Genomic DNA, 22,473 nt, shown 5'->3' with positions numbered 1-22,473 from the left:
TCCCTACTGTGACACTGCAGGGTTGAAAAATAAAAAAATAAAAGCATCTTACACTGAGTTTATGCTCCCTGCTAAATAGGTTTTGACACCAATCATACCTGAGAGCAGTTTTAGAAGGGCCTTTGGCAGCCATCAGCAAGTGAGTTGCTGGGTCACAGAGAGTGGTGCAAGACAGACTCTGGTTCTCCCAGGATTTTGTTCACTTGCTTACCACCAAAACAAACAAAAAACCCCCTGGAAATTTAAAGAAACTTTAGTGTTTTTAATCCCACACAATTTTCTGTAAGCTTCCTAAAATCTACAGGCATCGTTTTAAAAAATAAAAATATCCCCAAACCTAACAGTGTGGATTTTAACTCCAATTTGGACTTGTTACCACATCCTTATGTTGCTGAGCACTCAAGAGGTGCAGAGGTCCTGGCCTCTCCCAACAACCACCTCCTACCACAGACAGCAAAGGTGATGGACCCACCCCATCTCAGATCTCCAACTTTGATCTCCAGCAGTTCCTACAGTCACAGGTCACCTGCAGTAACGCAACACGTTCTCAGACAGCCAGACATGTTTCTCTCTTTCCTTGTAGGCCTTAACAAGCTTACAAGAGTTAAACAAGCTTTAACTCCAGAAAAAAAAAAAAAATTGCCATTTTTCAATTAAGGATTTCAGGTAGTGCAACGTGATGGACTATGCAAATGGCAGCTCCAGCTCACCAAACACCTTTGTGCCCTTTGCTTGTCCACATCTACAATGGGCCCAAGAGGGTTCCCCCTTAAATCACTTTTTTTTTTTCTCCTGCTTCGCTTTTTTTCCTTTTATAAAAACTGGGAATGTCAAACCTCTTTTGTTTTATCCAAGAGCTTCTATGGCTGAGATGTATCAGCGCTCTCAAAGCTCACCAACTTGAATACAGGGTTGACTCCTTAGCAGCAAACTTTTTGCCAATTAATTATCAACTGTAATTTTTTGTTGTGTATAAAAACCAGTTCTACTCTTGATCAGGATTTGCTTCCTTGGTAGCTGGCTTCCTGGGAAGCTTCTATCCTCAAACAGAGACTCAACAGGAATGCATCCAGACTCAAATTTATGAAATAAAAAGCAAACAGGACAGAAAAAAATAAGAGAACCAACCTTTGAGTCTCTCATGCAGCACAAAGAACCCCCTTCCCCTCCCACCTTGAAGGACACATATAGAGATGAAGGAGGTGCAGAAGGCTGGAGTCTGAGAAACTGAACCAAGCTGGGGCCTCACGTGGATGCTCCTGCACAGGGAACTGGCCCTTCCTGAGCCGTAAGAACTCGGATACTGCACAATTTTAGAAATCCATCAGTGAACAAGGTTTTACTGACAACTTTTCATACAGTTAAAAAATAAAAATACAGAACAACAGCGGACAGTGTCACATATTAAAAACGAATAAAATGGGCTCTATTTAAAATTTTAATAGATATTATAGGTATTAAAATTAATTAGAAACTAAAAATCTTACCACTTTGGCCAAGGTGTTTTGAGCCTCTGCCAAAATGATCAGCCTTAAAAACAACTGGGTTGTGTGACACACAAAGAAAACATGAAATTTGAAAAGACAGTGTGGGCTAGGCAGTGTCTTTGACTATAACTATCACCATATGTTCTTCTTCTAACTTCCCCAATGTCCTTAGTGCTGACTGGAGGTACTGCTGAGAGAACTCGCAAGGAGGGAACGCGTAAAGCATGCCTGTGCTGTCCCTGCCCTTCGCCCCTCCCACGGGCAGGCTGATAACCCCAGCAGCCTGCTTCTGTTTCAAGTAGGAGACCAGATTCCTGAGAAGCCGTCGCTGCAAGCCAGGCTCCACAGCAGGGAAGGTCCCCTCGGCCCCTGCCCCTGCCGGGGCGGACTGGGTGGCCAGGAGCACGGCGTAGCCGTTGGGGCTGCCTTGTTTGATGCGGCGGGTGACTTCGTCCAGCTTGGGCTGGTCCAGCCGGAGTCTCTGCGCAATTTTGAGCTGCGTCAACTTCCCGCCGGACGAATGGTCTTTGAGGAGTCCGTTGATGACACCCAGGTCTCCCTCCAGGATGTGCATAGAGGTGGGGAAGCAGCTGTTTTTTAGCACAAGAAGCCCATTCCAAGCAAGCTGCAGTGTCTGAGCATATTCTGATAAATTCTTTAGCTTTTTGGTCTCGGATTTTGGCTCCTCGTGAGTTTTTGATTCCGATTCACCAGTTCGATGATTGCGTTCGCTGTCCCTTTTTTTGGGCTGGGGAGCATCGGATGGCTCGCGATGGGGCTTCTCCTCAGCCGCGTGGCGATTGTTCTGGAGGGAGTTGCTCTGCTCTTTCTCAGCCCCGGGTTCTGTAGTGTGATTCTCCTTGCGAGCCCTGTCAGGGCTGCGGTCTAGAGCTGGCCCACTGGCCTTTGTCCTGCTTCTGTCCTCGTAAGGCGAGTGAGTAGTCCTCCCGCGGTCGCTGGAGAGGCTCCGGCGTTTCCGCCTCTCTTCCCAGGGTTTGGGCACGCTGCGGTCGCCGTCGCCGCCCCAGCGCTCCCCGCTCCTGCTGCGCACGGACCGGCTGTAGCTCTCCAGGTTGTTCCTGCGCTCGGCATTTTTGGCAGGGCTGGCCCAGTCTGCCTCCACAAAGCTCCTGTCTCTGTCCGAGTACAGGAGGTGCGGAGGAGTCCTATCCCGCACCCTCAAGTCTTGCTCCAGGCTCCGGTGCCGGCTGTACCCATCGGCCAGCAGCTCGTAGTGCACGGGCAGCGGCGCGGGCTGGTACTGCTGGGGGTATCTCGTCTCTTCTGCTTTGGCAAAATCCACTCGGAGCCTCCTCTCCGGGCCACCCAGGGGGAAGCCCCTCATCTGCGCGCAGGCGGCCTGGGCGGCGTCCAGGCTCTCGTACTGGATGTAGGCGAAGCTGTCGCCCTTCACGTAGTCAATAGTCCTGATGCTGCCGAAGCGGTCGAACTCCCTGGCCAGGGCGGCCAGGGAGGTGCTGGGGCCCAGGCCCCCCACCCACAGCCGGGTGGTGGGGTTGGCTTTCCCGTAGCCGATTTTGATGGGGTTCCTGCCAACAACGCGGCCTGACATGGCTACCTTGGCCCGGTGAGCCATGTCCAGGTTCTGGAACTTGAGGAAGGCGTAGGCGCCGCCCTGGCCGCGCGCAGGGCGCTTGATCACCACCTCCTCGATGATGCCGTACTTCTCGAAGGCGCGGCGCAGCTCCACCTCCGACACGTTGTGGTCCAGGTTGCCGATGAAGAGGTTGCGGGTGGCCCTCTGGTCATCCTCGGGCATCAGGTCCTCCTCGGCCACGATGGGGTAGCTGTAGGGGCGGCCGCGCTCGTCGTACAGCCCGTAGTAATCCAGGGCGCGCTCCCGCTCCCGGGACAGCCCGATGGCCGCTGCCTCCAGCGCGAAGGCAGCGGCGGCAGCGTGAGCGTGGCGGGGCCGCGGCTCCCGCAGCAAGGGGCTGGTGACCGGCGACAGCGAGCGCTGCTTGTACTGGTATGCGCTGTGCAGGGGCGGCAGGTAGCCCAGCGGCTCCGGGGAGGGCGCGGGGGGCGGCGTGCGGCTGCGGCGGCCCCCGCGCAGGTACACGGGCTCCACCTTGAGCGGCCGGTCGTAGAGCAGCAGCTGCCGGGCGCGGGCGTGCCGCCGGGCGTCGCGGGCATCCCCGGGGTGTCGGAAGTTGACGTAGGCGACGCGGCCGAGCTCGGGCGTGTGCGAGAGCTTGACACTGATGTCCCCGGCGCCCCCGCCCGCGAAGCGCTGGAAGAGGCGGAACAGCCCGTCCTCCAGCAGCTGGTCGGGCAGGGCCGCGCTCAGCCCGCTCACCAGCAGCGTCTTGTACTCGCAGGAGCCGGGCGGCTCCCCGGCCAGCCCGGCCGAGCCCCCGAGCGGCGCCAGCAGCAGCGAGGGCGCGGCGCCCGGCGGCGGCCCGGCCAGCAGCAGCGACGGGGCCACCACGGCGCCCGGCAGCGCCTTGGCCTTGGGCACGCCGAGCGCCCGGGACGAGGAGGAGGAGGAGGAGGAGGAGGAGGGGGCGGCCTGGCTGCCGCCGCGGGCGCCTGAGGCCGAGCCGCTGCCCGCCGGGCGGTGGTTCGAGTCGCCGCCGCCGCCGGCGCGCTCATCGCCGCGGTGGCTGCGGGAGCTGGAGCCGCCTCCGCCGCCGCCGCCGCTGCTGCTGCTGGTGGTGGTGCCGCCGCCTCCGCCGCCGCCGGGCGTGGACTTGTCCCGGCTGCTGCGGGAGGCGCCCGAGCTGCGGTGCGGGCCGCGCCGGCTGCTGCTCTCGCGGTCTCGGTCGCGGGGCCGCTTGGCGGCGGCGGCGGCGCGCCCGCCCGCGGCCCCCGGCGGGCTCGAGTCGCGGTCGCTGCCGCGCTTCATCGCGCCGGGCCCGCGGCTCAGGAGGCGCCTCCGGCGGCCGCCGCCATCTTGGACAAAAGGGAGCGAAGGCGGCTCCGGCCGCCGCGCCGCGCGGGCCCTACGTCATCGCTCCGCGCGCGCCGCAGCCCGGCGTCACGGGACCGTGACGTCACGCGGCGCTTCCCGCCGCCTGCGCGCGACGGACGGGGCGGCCAATCAGGGCAGGGCGGCGAGACCCCGCCCCCCGCGAGGGCTGAGGGGGCGCGCGGGGCCGGACCCGCTGGAACAGTGGGAGAGAGGAGGGGGGAAAGGGGGAATGTCGGGATCGGGGGGGCGGGAGGGGATGGGGGTGCGCGGGTGTGTCCGGAAATCACGTCACACGGCACGGCTCCGCCCGGTGCACACCGGCGAACTTTAATGAACGTCCCGTACAAAGCGCGGGGCCGGGGTCGCCCCTCAGAGACCCCTTGGAGCCCCGGTCTCGACCCCCAGAATCGCCCCTCAAAGCCCGGGGATCGCCCCTCAGAGCCCCGGGGTCACCCCAGGATCGCCCCTCGGTGCCCTGCGATCGCCCCTCCAAGACGCCTCAGAGCCCCGTGGTCACCTCGGGGTCGCCCCTCAGAGCCCCGGGGTCGCCCCTCACAGGTCCGCCCGGGCGCCGGCTGCCCTCGGCGCGTACTTGGGCATCAGTTCGTGGATCCTGCGGATGAAGTCAGACTTCTCTGCGCAGCCCTTGCACACCTCACCCCAGTCGTCCAGGATCCGCCGCAGCTCCTTGACGCGCAGCTTGCGCAGGTCAGCCGTGCTCAGGTCGATCTGCTTGTCTGCGGGGAGAGCAGAGCCGCACTCAGACACACGGAGAGGGCAGGGAAGTCACAGCCCGAGATAGGGAGAGGTGCCGGGAGTGGGAGGAACGCCTAAGTTAGGCTTTGGATAGTGGTAAGGCTCTTAATGCTATAAGTCGTTATTAGAAGCCAGAATGCTTGGCTGCAGCTTCGATGTAGGTCTTCCACAATAGCCCTGAATGCCCCTTTATTATATCAGCAGCGACACTTCTCTCTTCCACTGGATGAATGAAAGGTAGCAGGGTGATTTTAGAGGAAAGATAAGCAAGTGACAACAACAAAAAAGCTTTTTAGGAAGCAACAGGACATAATAGAAGTGAGAGGTATAAAGACCCACAATCCAAGGGGTGTCTCCAGGGCATGTAAGGGCAGAGATACAGGAAAGCAGCAGGAGGTATTTCCATGCCTGCTCTTCATATTAGTCTTTTCAGGAAGAGGAGTAATCTAGGAACATGAGAGTTCAAGGAAGGTGGTGAGAAATAGTGTGGAATGCTGTGAGCAGACACCAGAGGAGGTGAGAAAGCAGCATTTCCTGCTGCTGGAAACAGGAGAGCAGCTGCAACTGCAGAGCTCAGCCAAGGGCTCGAGTCCCAGCCACAGTGACACCCCTGCCTGCTCCCTAGGACAGACTGTACCACACACCCTCCCAAGCAGGATATTCCCAACAGCAGTGTGAGCACCAGAGAGCTGATACACCTGGGAGTTAGTTATTTCAGGGCAGATCAGAGTCCCCTGCAGAAGCTAAGAAGGGTTAGCGGCCAACAATTGCACCTGAGCACCTCCATAAAACTCTCTAGGATATTCATGAAGAGCAACCCAGGTTGCACAACCTATCTAGGCTACAGAATTTTGGGCTGAGTAGTTTTAGCATGCTGCTTTTACCTCAGTGGTCCACACCCCAGAAAAGCATGGGCATTCCCCCTTGCACTGGTAACTTACCGTATTTTAGTTCACAGATCTGACTGTCTTTCTTCTTTAGCTTCTCACAGATCTTTTCCACGGGGATGTGATGACTCATGGGCTTTGACACCTCATTAATGATTTTGGTGGCTGCATCACTTGTAGCCCCAATGTAATAGCACTAGAGGGAAGACAAGAGTGATGGGATTGTATGGAAAAAGGCTTTTAACAGGAGAGTTTGCTATCCTTTCCCTCACTTGTTTTGGCAGCTGGATGTTTGCTGTTACAGAACCTCTCCAAGTGACCACTACAGATGGAAAAAGGAGCCCAACTCTGAACCCAGGGTACTGAGCAGGTGTGTTCCATTTCACTGCTTTTACAGCTGCCCAGACTGGTTCTCTTGTTTCTCAGCCTTATGAAAACTGAACTGGATTAAGAATAAAGTCTTCTTCCTTCAAGGAGAAAAGACTCCCTGAAGTGTTCCCCCTCTCTACGTCTGATGGTGCCTCTAGTTCAGGGCCTTTTCCTTGGAGCTCTTCATTCACAGATTGCCTTCGGTTTGTAGTTAGGGCAAGTTGGTTTTCCTTAATTTAGTTTGCAGCTAAACAGCCAGAGAGTATAAATATTTTAACAGCTTATATATAGCACCTCAAATACCGTCTAAGGGACAGGGAAGCCCTACAGCAAATAAAAGCTTTGTAGTCCCCAGTGCTTCAGTAACAGGGAGACACAAGGCCAGCCAGTCCCATGTCTGTAGACAGGTTGGGGTTTTTTTTCTTTTTTTTTTTAAGGTGAAGAGGTCAAACTCCTCAAGTCCTCTCTTATAAAAAATACAGGACCAATTGTAGCCACAGAAGCAGGAAAAACAGCCCCTGGGAAGCTATATCATAAACTCAGAGGCATTGGTTTCCCCTTGTTTGCCAAGTATCCTACAACTTATTCCCTCAGGAGGCAAGTACCATCGACTGCCACTACTTACCAGGCGGTTCTCTTTGCCTTTTGCTTCTTTGCAGGATTTCAAGAGCTCCTTTTCAATACTGGAAGGTGTGAATTCGATGTCATTGTCCTTTAAACTCTGGTAGAACCTTCCCAGGAACGTGACACACACTGGAAGGGAAGGTGGATGGAGTTATTGGCCAGTGAAGTAATCTTGTGGCAGCTCCTAGAGGACATTTTTAAGGAAATGGAATAAGGGATCTGGAGAACAGAACTTTTAGAAGCTGCATTATAAGCCAGTGACGTCACCCATGTTTCAGAACATCTTTTAGAGCACATGTGAATCAATAACAGACCCTGATACTTTTGGTGGGTTTGTGGCAACCTGAGAAACCAGATCCATGCAAGTGTCTTCAAACCCAGTGCTGGCAGAAAACCAACTGTGTACATAATCCTGCAGACTCCCCATGTGCTGATTTCAGTATCACTGATTACCCAGCTGCTTCACTTGAAACTGTTTCCAAGAGAAAAAGGAATTATTTGATCCCGGCTGTGTCCTCCTGGCACGTATCTCCTCTCTTCATTTCCACAAGCTTCTGACGCGTTTTCAGACAGAAGGAGGGAACAGTCTTAAACATAGTGCAACTTCCACAAGTGCAGCAGCATCTGAGAGGACGGATCCATGTTCCTGCCTGCGGGAAGGGCTGTACAGCTCAGTCACTCCTTCCCCTGGCAGCAGTCGCTCTGCACACATTCCAAAGCACAGCGGCCCTGTGTGGCTGGGAAGGAAGGCAGACAGCCCGTGGGATCTGTGCCGTGGGGTGACTGAGGGACACCCTGAGGGTCAGATTCTGGTCATCCTGCTGCTCTCAACTTGCCAGTGGACATCAGCATCACCTGGATTGAGAGCTCTGCAGCCCCACCAATTCCTGCAGCAGGACCTGAGGATTCTCACCCCTTCCCGGTGTGAGACAAGTGCCAGGCATAGACCTGCCTCCAAGGAACAGGTACGAGTTATGTCTTTTATGGGATTTGTTTACCACAACAGGAAGAGTCTGGCAAATGTTACTGTCGTTAGCAACTTGTATTCAACTCTGAACACATGGCATGGCATGGGAATTGGGCAGTACAGGAAATGGAGTATGGCCACCATGGAACCGAGTAGAAACTTACTGTCATTATAACTGGAATTATAAGCCATTTAGGAAAACATTTTTTGTATACATACACACCCTCGTTTACCTCACACCAGTCTGTCCCTAGGCACAGACATGCACTGATGTCCACTCTGTGCTGTTGGGAAGTGAAAACCTCGGGAAGAACAAAGCTGCTGCAGGCAGTGGCACCAGTGGCCACAGTACAAGTAGAAACAAGTTTCCAACCTAGTGCTGGGACAGTAGATGGAAGTTTTGATTTACCGAGTTCCCTCCCCTCCTGTCTTATTGTTGCTCTCCTTATAAAGAGGAGGAGAGGTGCTAGTACCCCAAACTCCCAACCAGCTACGATGGTCCCACCTCGAGTTCTTCTTGCTCCACCTGGGAAATGTTCAGTTCGCGCAAGAGCAGTTTAATTTGCTGTGCAGCTCAACAGGTTTCATCCCCGAGGCGTTTGTACTCCCATGGTACACGGAGGGCCCGGTTTGATTTGGATTAGCTGCTCCCGGCTGCGCGCACCCAGGATACTCGGAGCACTCCAGCAGGCGCTGGGTGAACTAACAGTGTGATGAGTAAGAGGGAGTCCCGGTGACTAACCGCTCTGGCGTTCTCCTGCTCCCTGCCCGGGTCACCTCAGCCGGCCGGCAGCGCTGCCCGCGGGAGGCGAGCTGCGACAGTGCCGATCACACAGCCCGGAGATCCCCGGGGTCGGGCTCCCTTTCCCTGGGGACTCTGCGCTACCGCTGACCCCGCTGAGAGGGTCCAGCAACTTGTCGGCAGAGCGCAGCGCCCCCGGGAGGGAGGTCCCGTCCGGCGAGGGGCCCGGCCGGCAGCCCCGCCCCGCCTGCCCCGCGGGCCGCCCCGGCACCGGGCACCCCGAGCATCGCCCGGCCCAGCCCGGCCGCACTTGCCCGGACTTCCGAGACTTTTCCTGCCACGGGAGGCACCGCTCCGCCGGCCCGGCCCGGCCCCAGCGGGAAGGCTGTCGCTCGGGGCTGTCACAGCCCCGAGGCTGCTCCGCGTCCCGGCCTCTCGCGTCGGGCGGGCGGGCCGGGCAGCGGAAGAAGGCGGTGAGGAGCGGCCTGTCCCCCGCCGTGCCCGCGGGCCGGGCCCGTCCGCACTCACCCTCGCAGTCCCCGTCGCGCAGCGCCCGGCCGCCGGCCGGTAGCAGGAGCAGGGCCAGCGCCGCGCAGAGCCCGTGGGCCGCCCGCATCCCGCCTCGCCCGGCAGCGCCCGCCGCCCCGGCACCCCAGGCACCGCCGCCGCGCGTCGCCCGCCCCCGCCGCCGCCGCCCCATTGGCCCGCTCTCCGCGCGGCCGCCACGCTCCGCGCTCCGATTGGCCGCACCGCCGCCTCCACGGGAGAGTTGGCGGCCGCTGATTGGGCGTGGGCGGCGGGACCCGCCTCCCCTCGCCGCCATGTTTGTTAAGGGAAAAAGCGTCCTCACGCGCTGCCTGAGGGCGGCCTGCGGGCGCCATCTTGGAAAGGGGCATGTCCTCACACCTGCGGGAGGGCGGGGCCGGCCCGGTCTGAGGCACCGCCCGCCGGGGCCGCCTCACAGGCCCGGACGGGGCGGCACCGCGGGGAGAGGGGATGTGTGAGGCTCTGTGGCACCTCAGGGTGAGTGGGGTCGTGTCTGCATCTGTCTGGGGAGGGAGGGAGTTTGGCGGGGTGGGTGGCTCTTGGGGACTCTTCGTTGGGAACTACAGAGTTAGGAGAAGGAGTGATGGGTACAAACTGAAAGAGGGAAAGTTTAGGTGAGATAGTAGGAAGAAATTCTTCCCTGTGGGGGTGGTGAGGCCCTGACACAAACTGCCCATTCTCCGTGGGAGCATTCAAGGCCAGGTTGGATGGGGCGTGGAGCAACTTGGTCTAGTGGAAGGTGTCCCTTGCCCATGGCAGGGAGTTGTATTAATTAGATGGTCTTTAAGGTCCATTCCAGCCCCTTAACATTCTATGATTCTATGACTATGTGTCCTGTGAGGGGATGGGACGGACAGAGATGGGCTCAGTGGCTTTGGGCACCCCCTGTGAGGTCCAAGGACTGGGTGCTTTGAGGTGGGACAGCTGAGAGCTGAGAGGTTAAAATAACAACCAGCATGCAGCTTGTGTCTGGCTTCTTGGGTGGGTGTTTTTGCAGAGTCAAGTAAAAAGAAAATATTACTGTTATTTTTTTAAAAATTCCAACTTAATATCCCAGTCACTGGGCCAATCACCTTTTGTTCAGGCACATCGTGTGATTCTCGGGATTGTCCTGTGTAGGACCAGGAGTTGATTTTGCTGATCCTTGTGGGTCCCTTCTAACTGAAAACCTTTTGTGATTGCCATTCTGTTCCCAAAGCCTTCACAGGATGTGCTGGGAACTACCTTGAACAATCCTCAACCCTGTGAGCTTATAACTGAAATGTCCCGAAGTTGGGGGGAGGAGCACACACATCTGTTAATAGTTCCCTGGGGGCTGTGTGTGTCTGGGATATCATTCCACTGAAGGAAGGGAGAGGCAAAATCACACAGTCCTGTGCTACAGCAAGGGACCCCACATGGAGCTCGGTGGGCTCTCTTGGCCCAGAAAGGCTCCTGAGGCAGCCTGGTTGTCCCTGCCCCAAGCAAAGCCATGGTGGGAGCTGTGGGGAAATTTTCAGTGTCTAATCAGACACGTGCAGGTCATCAGCTGCAAATGATAAGCCTGATGAGGTGAGAGGAGGAGGAGCACGTGATTCAGCAACGGTCACAGCAGGTGACGCTAATTAGGACACTGTGTCTTGCCAGAGTGAATACAGCACAGGTGTTTGTCAAGAACGGTGGTTTTGCACCTTTCTAGATGTTGTAATCTCTCTAAATTTGTTTATTAAGGTCAGTAATAATGTTACTGACTTGTTCTGTTCATTTATTTTTAATTCAGTCCATAATGATTCCCAGAATTACTCAATATCAGTGCACTTTAGGAAGAATATTGGCTTTTCTAAACCTCATGCTGATTGCTTAGCTGTGCAGAGAAGTGGTGGCTTAAAATACCTTTATTTTTTATCAGGATAGTGGACAAAAGAGCCCTGAGATGTAGTGCTTATTAATTAATTGGAAGTAGGGCTTAAATTTGGCATTAAGAGAATTTGGGAGCTTCACAATAAGGAGGAAGTTTAACTACCAAAGTAGTGCAATTATGAAACATCTTCAAACAAAGTAGGAGCTTTATGCATTTTTATAGATCAGACTGTGTGACAGGATAGGAGCAATTTTATTTGGTTTTGGATTGGGAAATGAGCTTCTCTCTCTATTTCAATATGGGATCCTCAGTTGGGTCTGAAAAAAAAACATTTTTTTTTTCCTTTTTATTTATGGTTTACTTTCCAATGTTCCAGCAGCTAGGAAGGATTGCCTTCATTTTACCTTCTGCTTCTTTTTGATCCATGGTGAGGTTTCTGGGGCTCTGTTCCTTCCATCACCCTCCAGCCACTGTCTCTCTGGAGCATTAGGGATTTGTTCTGTCTGAAACCTGAGTGATGGAGAGCTGGTGCTGTTGGGACATTCAGACTGCTACCAGTTCAAGTTGGAGGGGTATTGAAAAATTAAAACCCTATTTTTCTACTTTTCTTTTTCTTAAATGTGGTCTTTAATTTCCTCATGTGTAAGCAGTAACTGGTAGTAGAACACTGGCTGAGCCTCAGATACATTTTTGCAGTGTCATGTGCTCACGATTCTTGGAGTTGCATCTAGATTCGTGGTTCCTAGTGCTGTCCTTTAAAAAAGGATTGGGTTAAGGATTTAATTCTGGATGGAAAAGTTGGCTGGTGTTACTGTTTAAAGCTTCTTAGTTGTTAAGGAAGCTTTAGCTCCTTTCTACTGTCACATTTTAATGTTTGAGCTAAACCTACAGCTGCAGGAGGATACTCACATCAGTTCATTCCCTCTTCAGAGTCTGACAAGAACAAAGGGATGAGTTCTTGTGTGTGAGAACAAGATAGACAAAATATCTGTGGAGTTTTACATCGATATTAGGAAGATGCAGAGGGTGCAGGAGCCAGTGCTCAGGGTTCCCACTGCTGTCCCACACTGTGCAGTTAGTGATGGAACACAGTGTTAGCTCTCTCCTGGGGAGGTCCCAGTGCTGTGTCCATTCCATTGCTGTACCTGCAGGACGCTGGGAGGGACAGAGGTGGTTGTGTTTGTTCCCTGTGCTTGTGAAGTGTCTGGCTCTGGGTTTGGTCAGAGCATGAACTAAATGCAAAGAGCACTGAAAAAGTGAGGTCCTGGGAATTAGGAGAGTTACTGTGCTGGGGAATGATCCCAGACTTAGAGGTGGAGCTTGGGGGTGAGTGAGGAGTAAACCTCTAGTGACTTCTGGTCAGTGTTTTGGAAGCATGTTCGGAGTGAGCCGGAATGTTACTGGGCTTGGTGGCTCTGTGGGGATCAGAGTTGTTGGGAGGTTTGTTAGGTGAGTGGAGGAAGCTGCATGTTCATGGTGAGGCTGCAGTGTGGGCTGGACCTGTGCTGGCTCTGCAGTCCGAGAACACAAATCTGTTGGATGAAGGGGTTCAGCCTCAGGTGTTGGTCTGTGGGGATAAAGAAGTAGGTCCTGTCAGGGTGCAGGGGAAACCAGGTTAGTTTGGGAAAAGGGAATGTAGTACTGCTGTGAGTGAATGCTGAATAGAAGCTCAAGTGTAATAGATCTGCTATTCCAAATTTAATGTATGTGGGATTGACAGTAAAGCCTGTGAAAAGCAAGCAGTGGTATGTGAACCTTCTCCTAACAGTCAAGACAGACAAGCTCAGACCTCTTCCTCCTAAATGCTGTGCCTCTGTGCCCATGGTTTAAGAGGCATCTACAAATAGAGGCCCATTTATGCAGAGGGTGTGAAGGGCTGAATTTTATCAGCCAGGTTAGAGTGGTTTCTAGAGGTTTGGTGTCTCCTCTTATCAGCTTTATAATGAAATTCATATTGAGTGAGTCGCACAAGTCATATATTGAAACTGTGCTGAAGTTTTCTTATTTAGATAAGGGGAGGTGTTTGGACATGGGATTTATATTTCAATCTGACTGATGTCGCCTTGGCTTAAATAAAGTATTTGACTTGCACTGAAAAAATTGTTCTGTTGGTTTTAACAGAAACTAGAATATTTTTTTAACTCTTGTTTAAAGCTGAGGGCTTCACGCACCTTTTGTTGTGCCAAATGGGGGTTTTATTTCCTATGCTTGGTTAATAAATATTTTTATCTGAATTAAAAAAATATTTTTTATCTGAACAGAAAAAAATATTTAATATTTGGTAAGTCTGGCTGGGAACAGACTCAAAGGGTCTGATAGAACACAGTGTGAAGGGTCTGGAGAGTATGTCCTACAAGGAGCAGCTGAGGGTACTGGGGGTGTTTAGCCTTGAGAAAAGGAGGTTCAGTTACTGCTGTCTGCAACTACCTGGAAGGGGGTTGTAGCCAGCTGTAACTATCAATTGTTGCTGTGGAATTTCGGTGCTGAAAAAATCTCAGAGCAGTTAATTAGGGGTGAGATAAGAAAGGGTTTATTTTGCCAAGGCTAAGATGTTACAAAACGCGCCCTGGCAGTGCCTGAGAGGTTACATTTTATAACCCCATCCATCCAATCCCAGATGTGTCCACCCTGTGGCCTTTACTCTGGTCCACCCCAGGTCCACCCCCTGAGAAATGGGTCTGGGGGTTTTGGGACCCCCTGTTCATCCCACCTTCCTCTTCATCAGAGCACAAAGGGTACATAATTACCGAATTCTTGACCGTATTCTGTGGTTTAGGCCCTGATATGCTGTTCTGCCAACAATCTAGGCCTTGCCTTGACAAAAGACTAAACATTTCTGCTATATTCAGGGGTAGGATTGATATAGGGAGCATAGAATGGGGTAAGAGGGTTAAGGAATGTGTAAACAAGGGTGCTAGAGAAAGGGAAAGGGACAAGGGACAAAGGAGGGGGGGGGTTGCTGCTTTTAAAATCTACTTCCACTACTTATAAAACTTACAAGTCTTACAAATATTAGAAAAATAAAAAAAAAATTAGGGGCTTAAGGCATCAATAGAATGGGAAATGGCCTCAGACTGTGCCAGGGGAGGATCAGGTTGGATATTAGGAAAAGATTTCTTCACTGAAAGGGTGGTTAAGCATTGGAATGGGCTGCCCAGGGAGGTGGTGGAATCATATCCCTGGAAGTGTTCAAACAAATGAGTGGATGTGACACTTCACCATATGGCTCAGTGGGCATGGCAGTATTTGGATGAAGGTTGGACTTGATGATCTTGGAGGTCTTTTCCAACCTGGCTGATTCTGTGATTCAGTGCCATGACTGATACAGGCTTCTTCGGGCATCAGGTGAACACTTTAGCTAAACCACACTTTGGTGTCTTAGATGCACTACTGAAGTACCTGGTTACAGCTTCTCTCTTCTCAGTATTTGTATGTGGTATGTACTGAATGCCAGTCCATGTACACTATGACCAGCTGAAGAGTCATATTTTTTTATGTTTTCCTGCTAAATGTCTCTTGAGACAAGTTTCATTGAGTTTTTTTGTTGGTTTGTCAAGAGATAAAACGAGTTACTTTTTGTTTCCTGTACTTGGACCTGGTTTATTAGTGGTAATGAAAAAAATGCATGTATATGTAGAAGCCACTGTAGCTTTGAATTCCAAAATCCTGTGATCCTACGTGTCTTAACTACTATTTTTTTCACATCTGTGCTGTTAAAATTATTAGTTTTCAAGTACTATAGCAAAAAAAAAAAGTAGCTATCTAGGCAGTGAGATAGTGGTGGTTTGACCCCAGCTAGTAACTACGTGGCACACAGCCACTTCACAGATACCTGCTGGAGAGCTAATCCCATTCCCTTTGTCTCTGAAACTTTTTCTGGGGCTGTTGCATGTGCCATGTACATCTCACCTGACTAGACCAGGTGGAGGATATGCCTGATGCTTGTTTTAGGAAATTAATATTAAATAAAATAACACACTGTCAGCTAAAAGAATAACGTGGAAGCTGTTCCCTCACCACACACAAGAGCCACAAGGTCCTTTAGGTTGCTCCCCCTTTTCCTCATGCCCCCGAAGGTGGGAAGCGATGGCTGTTCCCCTGTCCCCTGTGGATGTTGGGAGCAGCCCATGGATACCCCTGCCTGGAGGACAGCAATGAACATACAGCTGCACTGTTTTAATATCAGGTATTAATCTTTAATTCCACATCACAGCAGTCGAGTGAATGGGGTAAGGGAAAGGAACCCAAAACAAACGGCAGATATTTACATCTAAAATTCACACCACTTATTTGTTGGTTCTGGAAACATGCTATCACAATATATACAATGAAGTACCTTTAGGACACTTGTACAAATTAATTTTTCCTTTTGAATTTGATTTCCATTATAGATAAGATAGCTGTTTTCGATTTATTTTAAACATGAATACACAAAAGAGAAGTGGTTAGAGGTTTTTGCCTTTTTTTTTTTTTAAATAAGCACAGAATGCCAGAGGTTAAAAACACATTTACAGGGCAGAATACCAGTCAGACATCACAATCTATACATTTTTTGCTCAATTTCCTGTACAAATACACAGCATTCAAATGGGGGTATTTACAAAGAAGCATGATCAGAGGAAATTTTAAATATCACATAATTTGTTTCCCAAAGGCTCTTGCTCTCTCCAGCCTCCCCAGTTTTGGCTGATACTCCCACAGAAAGGATATGCAATATCCCTTACCTAAAAAAGGGCAAGTAAGCTAAAAAACAAAGAGGAAAAGTCAAAAAAGAATCTGAGTCTTGTACACAGTAATAAAACCAACCCAACCATTGGAAAAAAAAAATAGGATTCAGAGCAATTAAGTGCTTTTCTTCTATCACTGTAGTTCCTTCTCAATTTTGTTTCAGATGGGGCCAGCAGGTACACGGATGATGGAGAGATTTATAGCAGAATTCCACCAATTTTCTCAGGAATGCACATGCTATTTTGTTATGCAAAGAAAACCCAATGAAGGCAAGTACACTGAAGTTTGAATTAGAGCTAGGTATAAAATGTCAAGGTCCTGTTCAAAACATCCTCTTGCTGTGGTTTATACAAGGACTCTTCAAATCCCGTTGGGCAAGTGCAACAACTGCTGTTGCTTCCCCCTACTCCAGGACTGAGCTTGGTGGTGGAGTTGTACTATGCTAAAAGACACCTCACCATACAGAGAAGTAGTTCCAAGCAATATTAGTTCCAAGATTCACAATATTTCAATAATAGTCTTTCTATATTCTGTCCCCTTTAAGGCAAACACTGAAAAGGGAAGCAGAGTACTTGGTAGATATCAGAACCATAACAGAAATTTAACTCCAGAGAGGCTTAAATTTGGTAAATTCAGCAATTTATTCCATCCTTCTTTGTGTGGACCTGCCATAAATTAGGTATTTGTATACATCACCTGATTGAACCCTTACAAATACTTGGGGATGTCAGACTCCCCACGCTGTTGTACCATGTCTCTAATCAGAGCAGGATGATGTGTTTTGAGAGACTGATTAGAGCTCTAGTGAGCAGGTTTTCCAGGTGCCTGGGACTCAGTCCCACTTTAGTTGCATTCTTGGTTCTGCAAAGTTTTATTTGCTAGACCTGCTGGTTTTTCCACGTTAAGGAAGCTCGGTAAGTCACTACATTTACTACTTTTAGTCTTGCTGCCAAAAAGAAAAACAAAACCAGGGGCAAGGGAATTGGAACTGAATAGTAAGTTATTTTAAAAACTTCACTGGAAGAGTCTCAGTGGGACTGGAGAATAGCATATGTGAAAACATATCACCCATTTCTAAGGAATTACCTTGACTTACCTTTACCAAAACCATAATTTGTTTTCATATATATGTTCTATACCAGAGATCCAGCTTAGTTCCTTAACATTTAGGACTGTCCTCGCATTGGAAAACTCTCCTTCCTGCTAGAGATGAAACATTCACTATGGGCCAGTTTTTATTATTGTTGTCTTAATTGTGAAGGTTATAATGATTACAAGCAGCCTGTGTTAGTAACAAAATAGAGGAAGCAAGAGAGACTTTGTTCCAGCCAAATAGGCCATTTAAGAAACAAATTCTTAACTCAGTAGTTTTGCATGGGCTAGAGCTGGAGAAAGAAAATAAACAAATCCTCTTAAAATCCCGTTCACACAACTGCTGAGTCCAGACTTTATACAGCCAGACCATCTTTAGCCAGTTCAGAAGCCATGTACTCTGCCCAGTCACTGTATTTAGAGGTAGTGCTAAAGGTGACCTGTAAAAGATTTTTAATATCCTTTTTTGCTTCTTTATGCTGTTTTTAGCAGGAGAAACTGAGCAGTTAGGACAAGAATTCAAGATGAAAGGTGAGTGCTGTTCCTGTTTCTGGCACTAATTATATGGTGGAGGTAAGTGTCTTATTTGAATGTGCTTCAGGTTTTTCAGTGGTAGGAAAGAGGGAGGTTTGTTTCCACCCTATGGAGTGTGCTTTACAGTCTGCAGGTGAAAAGGTTAAAAGGAAGGCTAAAATGTGTGTGGGCATGGCAAGGGGAAGGAACATAGCTTGTTTATCTTAAAATATTAAGTATTTTATACTATCCTCATTGAAAGTTTCTTGAAAAATATGAAAACGGGAATAAAAGGTTTCTTATAGCCAGATCTGTTCTTTGTAAAGAACACTATTACCCACAGACTTTTTTTCCTGAACTATGCAAATGCTGATTAAAAAGCTTGTTTTGTGGTCATAGACTCATACTGTCTTCACCTCTGCACAGTTCTGGTTTGGGTGGTGTGGTTTGTTCCCCAACCCCTCAGTGTTCTTCAGCTCTTTTTGGAGCCTATCCATAAAAAAAAAGATGGGATGGGGAAAGGCTGTATTGCTGCCTGAGGAGAAAAGAAAAAAGAAATCAACTCTCCAGAAGAGAGAAGCAGCAGCTCTCACTACACATTCTAAAGAAGCAAAAGAGGAAACAAACACTTGTTCTTTACAGGTTGCCTTTAAGGTCCCTGACTCTGGGGTGTACACTGGATACCGGGCATTGCTGGAGTCTTGGTGTTTTCTGTCTACTCTGAGATGGAAGATTTCTTCTCACACCAGCTGCAGTGAGTTTTTGGGAGGGACTGAGGATATTGAGTTAATATGGAATGAATCTCAGCTCCTGGGTGATGGAAATTGGTGAGAATTGTGATGTTCAGCCCTGAGGCAAGGAGTGTTGGATATGATGCATTTAAGCCACCCTTTCTTTACTGGCTGGGTCATCAACCAGCTTGTGGCATGAGAAACTCAAATTTGGTTGGTTTTGTTTTAAACTGGAATAGAAATGCTGGTGTCAACAGCCTGCCCAAAGCTGGGCATGGGAAAGGCTTACAATGAGGTTGTAGCTCCAGTGGCTACCAACCTCCTCTCATTCTGTAGCACAGATGAATAACACGTGATTCCCATGAGAAAGCAGGTTGGCTTAGCCAGTGAAAGCAAAATTTAAGAAATCAAACAGTACATAAAAAACAAAGGAGGCAGAGTTTGTTGGAAATGATACCTTGGAGATCAGTGCATCAGCACTGGTTAGATTGCCTCAGCACCTATGAACCAATGCAGGGAGATCACTGCACAGATATGTACAATCCTGCTCTCAAAAGAGCCAATTTCTTCTTAGAATTGCCATCTTTCCACTGCCTGCAGCTCATGCACCTTCCAGCCTGACAGTTCATAGAATCCCTGATTTCAGCAATGAGCTTTCAATTCTGTACAGCAAAGAAATATGTCCCTAGTGCAACTGCTTCTACTCATGTGCGTCTCAAACTGGGAGGAAAGCAGCTTCAAAACTTGCCACATTCCCCCCTTTTCCCCCCTCCGCTTAAAATCGTATTTTTCAGCTTCTGCAAGTCTCTATGGCTCATGTGCCATAGGATGTGGTTAAGAAACTGCAGAAGGAATAAACTGTCCACTACACAGAAAGTTAAAAAACGGAACGGAAAGGTGTAAAAAGAACTTAAAAAGGAAAGCAGCAACCTCCCATGCTGGCCCAGTTGCTCATGTGGGCTTCAGACATAAACTTGCGGCAGTAGAAAATCGGTTTGCTGTTCTCCGAGTCCTGCTCTCTCTCTCTGTTGTGTCCAGACCTGGAATGCCGATGCCAGCTGTGTGCCAGGAGCTGTCCCTACTGCTCAGTGATGCCATGCTCCCATGCTACCCTGGCCTGCTCTTCCTTTCCACCGCTCACCGGTTGGGACACTTTACGGTGCAAGGGGCGGTGTTTGTCATCATCTTCAATGATCATCCCCTCCTCGTTCTCCATGTTTGGCAGCCGGGAGTGGTAAGGTTTGGGGGGCAGAGCAGGAGGGTCCATGGTGTCCTGAGGAATGACTCCAGACGGAGCAGAGTGGCTTCGGCATGGCTGGGATTTGAGCGACTCCAGGACATCAGGCTCAGAGAGACTGTACCTGACAGGGAGGTAGGGTGTCTCTAGATCTTCATCAGTGTTCCAGGCCTGGCTGGGGACAGAATCCATGGTGTCTGTGCGAGGAGGTGGTTCAGAAGAATGTCCAAAATTGCTCTCACTCAAGGAAGAGACACCACTGCTGGCACTGCCGGACAAAGTGGAGTTACTCCCATCTAGGCCAGACTGTGGACTGGTGGGCGATGCAGGGATAGGATGAAGAGGGGACTGTTTGGAGAAAAAAAAAAACCAGGTTAAAACTGACAAAGGAGGCAATGCTGCATTTTGTGTGGTGTTCCCCATTTCAGCTTTTGACAATGTTGTGAACAACAGAGCAATTCCATGTGTCTTCAGAATGTCAATGATTATTGGTTTACAGGTATAGAAATACCACTTTTGGGCACACAAGTGCACTCAACACCACCAGAGCTGTCAGAGAAACAGTAGCTGAGGTGATGATCAGAGTGCTGAAATCACAGCAGATGGTGCAAAGAAGGAAAAGGGAAGGGCCTACAACACTTAAGTTATTTCTACAGAACTCAACTTTGGAGCAGGTTGTGAGCTTTCAGTGGATTTTTCTCATGTGCAAGTTATTACCATGTTAGAAATAGTGTTTCTGTATTCAGAAGCTGCTTGGTGGGAGCAGAGGAGGGGGATTCCTCCGGGAGTCTCTTACTGTCCTACATCCCTCTCTGCTCCCCTGCCATTACCTTGCGCAGTGTTCGTGCAGGCAGTGCAGGAGGAGCATCACTGAGCTGGTGGTGGAAGGCATCAAAGTGCAGTGAGTAGTGTCCTGGAACGAGACAAGGATCAGAAATGCAGACTTGTGCTGCAGCCACAGAGCTGGGTTCAGATCTGTAATGCCAGGTAACAACTCCAAATGCTGTTAACTCCAACCTAGGGCTGCCTGTCTGATGGGCACTGCTGAGTGCATCTGTCACACACACAGACTGCTAAGGAGAACTTCAGTGCAGTGATAAACTTCCACCCACCCCTGTTATCAAGGATCTCATGGCAAGGCAACAGGCTCGTAAACAATGAACATTTGAAGTTTCTTTTAATAGCTTTTTAACCTTAAATTACTGCTGAAGTTGGTCATTGGTAAGAAACCAAGCCAAACTTCAGTGCTCTCACACCTAATTCTAGTCCCCAAATATGCACAAGTCCACACTGCTGTAAGGAGTGCAATAATTTGAAGATTTTTGAAAAAAAATTGGAAACCTAGCAGACCAGGAAAGACTGTGGGTTTTTGTTCTCATTGTTTTTAGGGGGGAAAAAGGCTAAGGTCAGCTTTTAGGTGGTCTGATTTATGTGTGCATGACTGCAGGCCTGCTGGGCATGTCCTTACCATGGGGCAGGCTTCGGGGAGGCACTGGTGGGGCCAGGATGCTCCCAACGTGGGCAGACAGGAATGGCAGGGCCTCCCGGGTTCCGCTGTCCAGGCTCCAGCTACTGGGTGCTGCTGGCACAGCTGAAGGATTGAAACAGATGTAACTGGGGTAACATTACAGGGGGGTTGTGGGGCCAGGCAGATTCTGCTCTTCAGCAGCAGAGAGACAGATTCCAGGGACTTGGTGAGTGGCAGGATTGAAAGCACAGAAAGGCACTGTCTAGTCTACAGTGAGTTAAGTTTACAGAGGCTTTGTTAAGGAAGCAAGAGTTAGGTGATCGCAAGGTTAGTGTGCCCAGCTCCCCTCCATCACCCCTTGGCTCATTTCTAGCAAGTTTGAAGAGCAGTAGAACTCTGGGAGGGTTTTTTTGCAAGCCAGAAAGTGGGTAAAAATGAAATCCTAGTGATGGAAGGGCAGCTGTATCTCAGGTGTGAGTTGAGCTGTATCTCAGGTGTGAGCGGTGACAGAGCAGAAGGGAACATGTGGCAGAACCCTCTGGAAACACAGGACAGGCTGTGTCTGCACTACAGGGTAAGGGAGGACTGAATAAAGGACATGAAGGAAATTACACCTCAATCCGTTGCAAAAGAAATCATGACTTCAAAGCCTGGATTTACTAAGCTATAGAGCTGATCAAGAATTTAGATCACAAAATATTTAAGGACAGCAGGTTGGCCTCCTTGTATCACAAAGTCACCTGAACAGATCTTGTGAAATTCCTAAGTCTTTGTGAATCAGGAAGCAGAGAGAACATTTACTTCATATAACTCACAGTGGGTATGATCTTCCTGAACTTGTTTTTTTCATAGAAGTAGAAGCTGCTTCTTTCTAACATGAACCTTTTTCAAGATCTTGAGAATTCCGTCAGCCTTAAGCATTATTAAAATGCACCTTCCTTTCTTCCAAATAAGACTTGGTTTATTCTGAGAGGAGGTGTGCAATAACTGTATGTTTGTTTAAAAACAAATAAGCAATTTCTTCAGATTAGCAAAGGAAAGGAAAAAAATAAAGTAATTCACTGAGCCTGTCAATGAAAGCTGAGATAAAAATAGCTTTTTCCATCTTCAGTTTGGAAAATGGAAGCTTGGAGAAATAAACATGGAGTTTGACATCTGAAGAGGATTTCTCTGTAATTAAAATGCCTGCAGCCATTTTTGGTGCATTTCTTTTCTAAAATGATTTTGAAAGGTTTCTCTTTTTTTTTTTTTTCTCTCCCTAGTTTGTGATTTAGCCCAAGCACAGGCTCCCAAAGGCCTAAAATTCCCTAAAGTAAAAAAGATCACAAAGTGACAGCTTCATAAGGCAGAACAAACCCCATAAAAATATAAAAGTAAATGTTTTTAAAGAGAGACCATCAACCTGAGAAAGGAATATGAAGAAGACACTAAGAATATTGATAGAGAACAGGGACAGCAGTGCCAGCTATACTCATCTTGCCTGCAAACCCCAGCATCAAGTGATAAAGAGAGGAAACCTGATTTGCTTGGACTGTAAAACTCTTGTTGTGC

The 22,473-nt window shown here is 49.6% G+C and overlaps 3 protein-coding genes across 11 annotated transcripts in view; all 3 read right to left on the bottom strand.

The window, feature by feature from the left end:
• Window positions 1-1,311: 1,311 nt before the first annotated feature.
• Window positions 1,312-4,437, bottom strand: RBM15B (RNA binding motif protein 15B). Its single transcript, XM_064667910.1, has one exon. It carries the CDS (start codon window positions 4,354-4,356, stop codon window positions 1,594-1,596), a length of 2,763 nt encoding a protein of 920 aa, XP_064523980.1. The 5' UTR covers window positions 4,357-4,437; the 3' UTR covers window positions 1,312-1,593.
• Window positions 4,438-4,728: 291 nt separating this feature from the next.
• Window positions 4,729-9,605, bottom strand: MANF (mesencephalic astrocyte derived neurotrophic factor). The gene is made up of 4 exons (XM_064667912.1): window positions 9,296-9,605; window positions 7,060-7,187; window positions 6,120-6,261; window positions 4,729-5,159 (listed from the first exon to the last, which is right to left on the bottom strand). Exons 1-4 carry the CDS (start codon window positions 9,588-9,590, stop codon window positions 4,975-4,977), a joined length of 750 nt encoding a protein of 249 aa, XP_064523982.1. The 5' UTR covers window positions 9,591-9,605; the 3' UTR covers window positions 4,729-4,974.
• Window positions 9,606-15,327: 5,722 nt separating this feature from the next.
• DOCK3 (dedicator of cytokinesis 3) overlaps window positions 15,328-22,473 on the bottom strand; it is a 189,303-nt gene continuing 182,157 nt past the window's right edge. For 6 of the 9 annotated variants that reach the window (XM_064667892.1, XM_064667899.1, XM_064667900.1 and 3 more), the window contains 3 exons: window positions 20,923-21,045; window positions 20,285-20,367; window positions 15,328-19,802 (listed from right to left, as the gene is read on the bottom strand). In XM_064667892.1, the coding sequence (XP_064523962.1) occupies window positions 19,296-19,802; window positions 20,285-20,367; window positions 20,923-21,045 (713 nt within the window). In that variant the 3' untranslated portion in view covers window positions 15,328-19,295. The remainder of the gene's footprint in view (window positions 19,803-20,284; window positions 20,368-20,922; window positions 21,046-22,473) is intronic. The other 3 variants (XM_064667897.1, XM_064667898.1, XM_064667901.1) reach the window with 1 other exon arrangement.

This window comes from Pseudopipra pipra, chromosome 11 (assembly GCF_036250125.1).
Source record: "Pseudopipra pipra isolate bDixPip1 chromosome 11, bDixPip1.hap1, whole genome shotgun sequence".
In the NCBI taxonomy this organism is placed as follows: domain Eukaryota; kingdom Metazoa; phylum Chordata; class Aves; order Passeriformes; family Pipridae; genus Pseudopipra; species Pseudopipra pipra.
Note: the sequence above shows the minus strand (reverse complement) of the source record. Positions and strands in the feature narration are given on the sequence as shown.

Bases quoted from the DNA above. Each gene is read 5' to 3' on its own strand.
- MANF (XM_064667912.1), bottom strand. From the start codon at position 9,590: ATGGCGGCGAGGGGAGGCGGGTCCCGCCGCCCACGCCCAATCAGCGGC. The intron at 7,188-9,295 runs GTGAGTGCGGAC...CTTCCCTTCCAG, and splicing joins GCGCGACGGGGACTGCGAGG to TGTGTGTCACGTTCCTGGGA. The intron at 5,160-6,119 runs GTAAGTTACCAG...CTCTCCCCGCAG, and splicing joins GATCTGTGAACTAAAATACG to ACAAGCAGATCGACCTGAGC.
- RBM15B (XM_064667910.1), bottom strand. From the start codon at position 4,356: ATGAAGCGCGGCAGCGACCGCGACTCGAGCCCGCCGGGGGCCGCGGGC.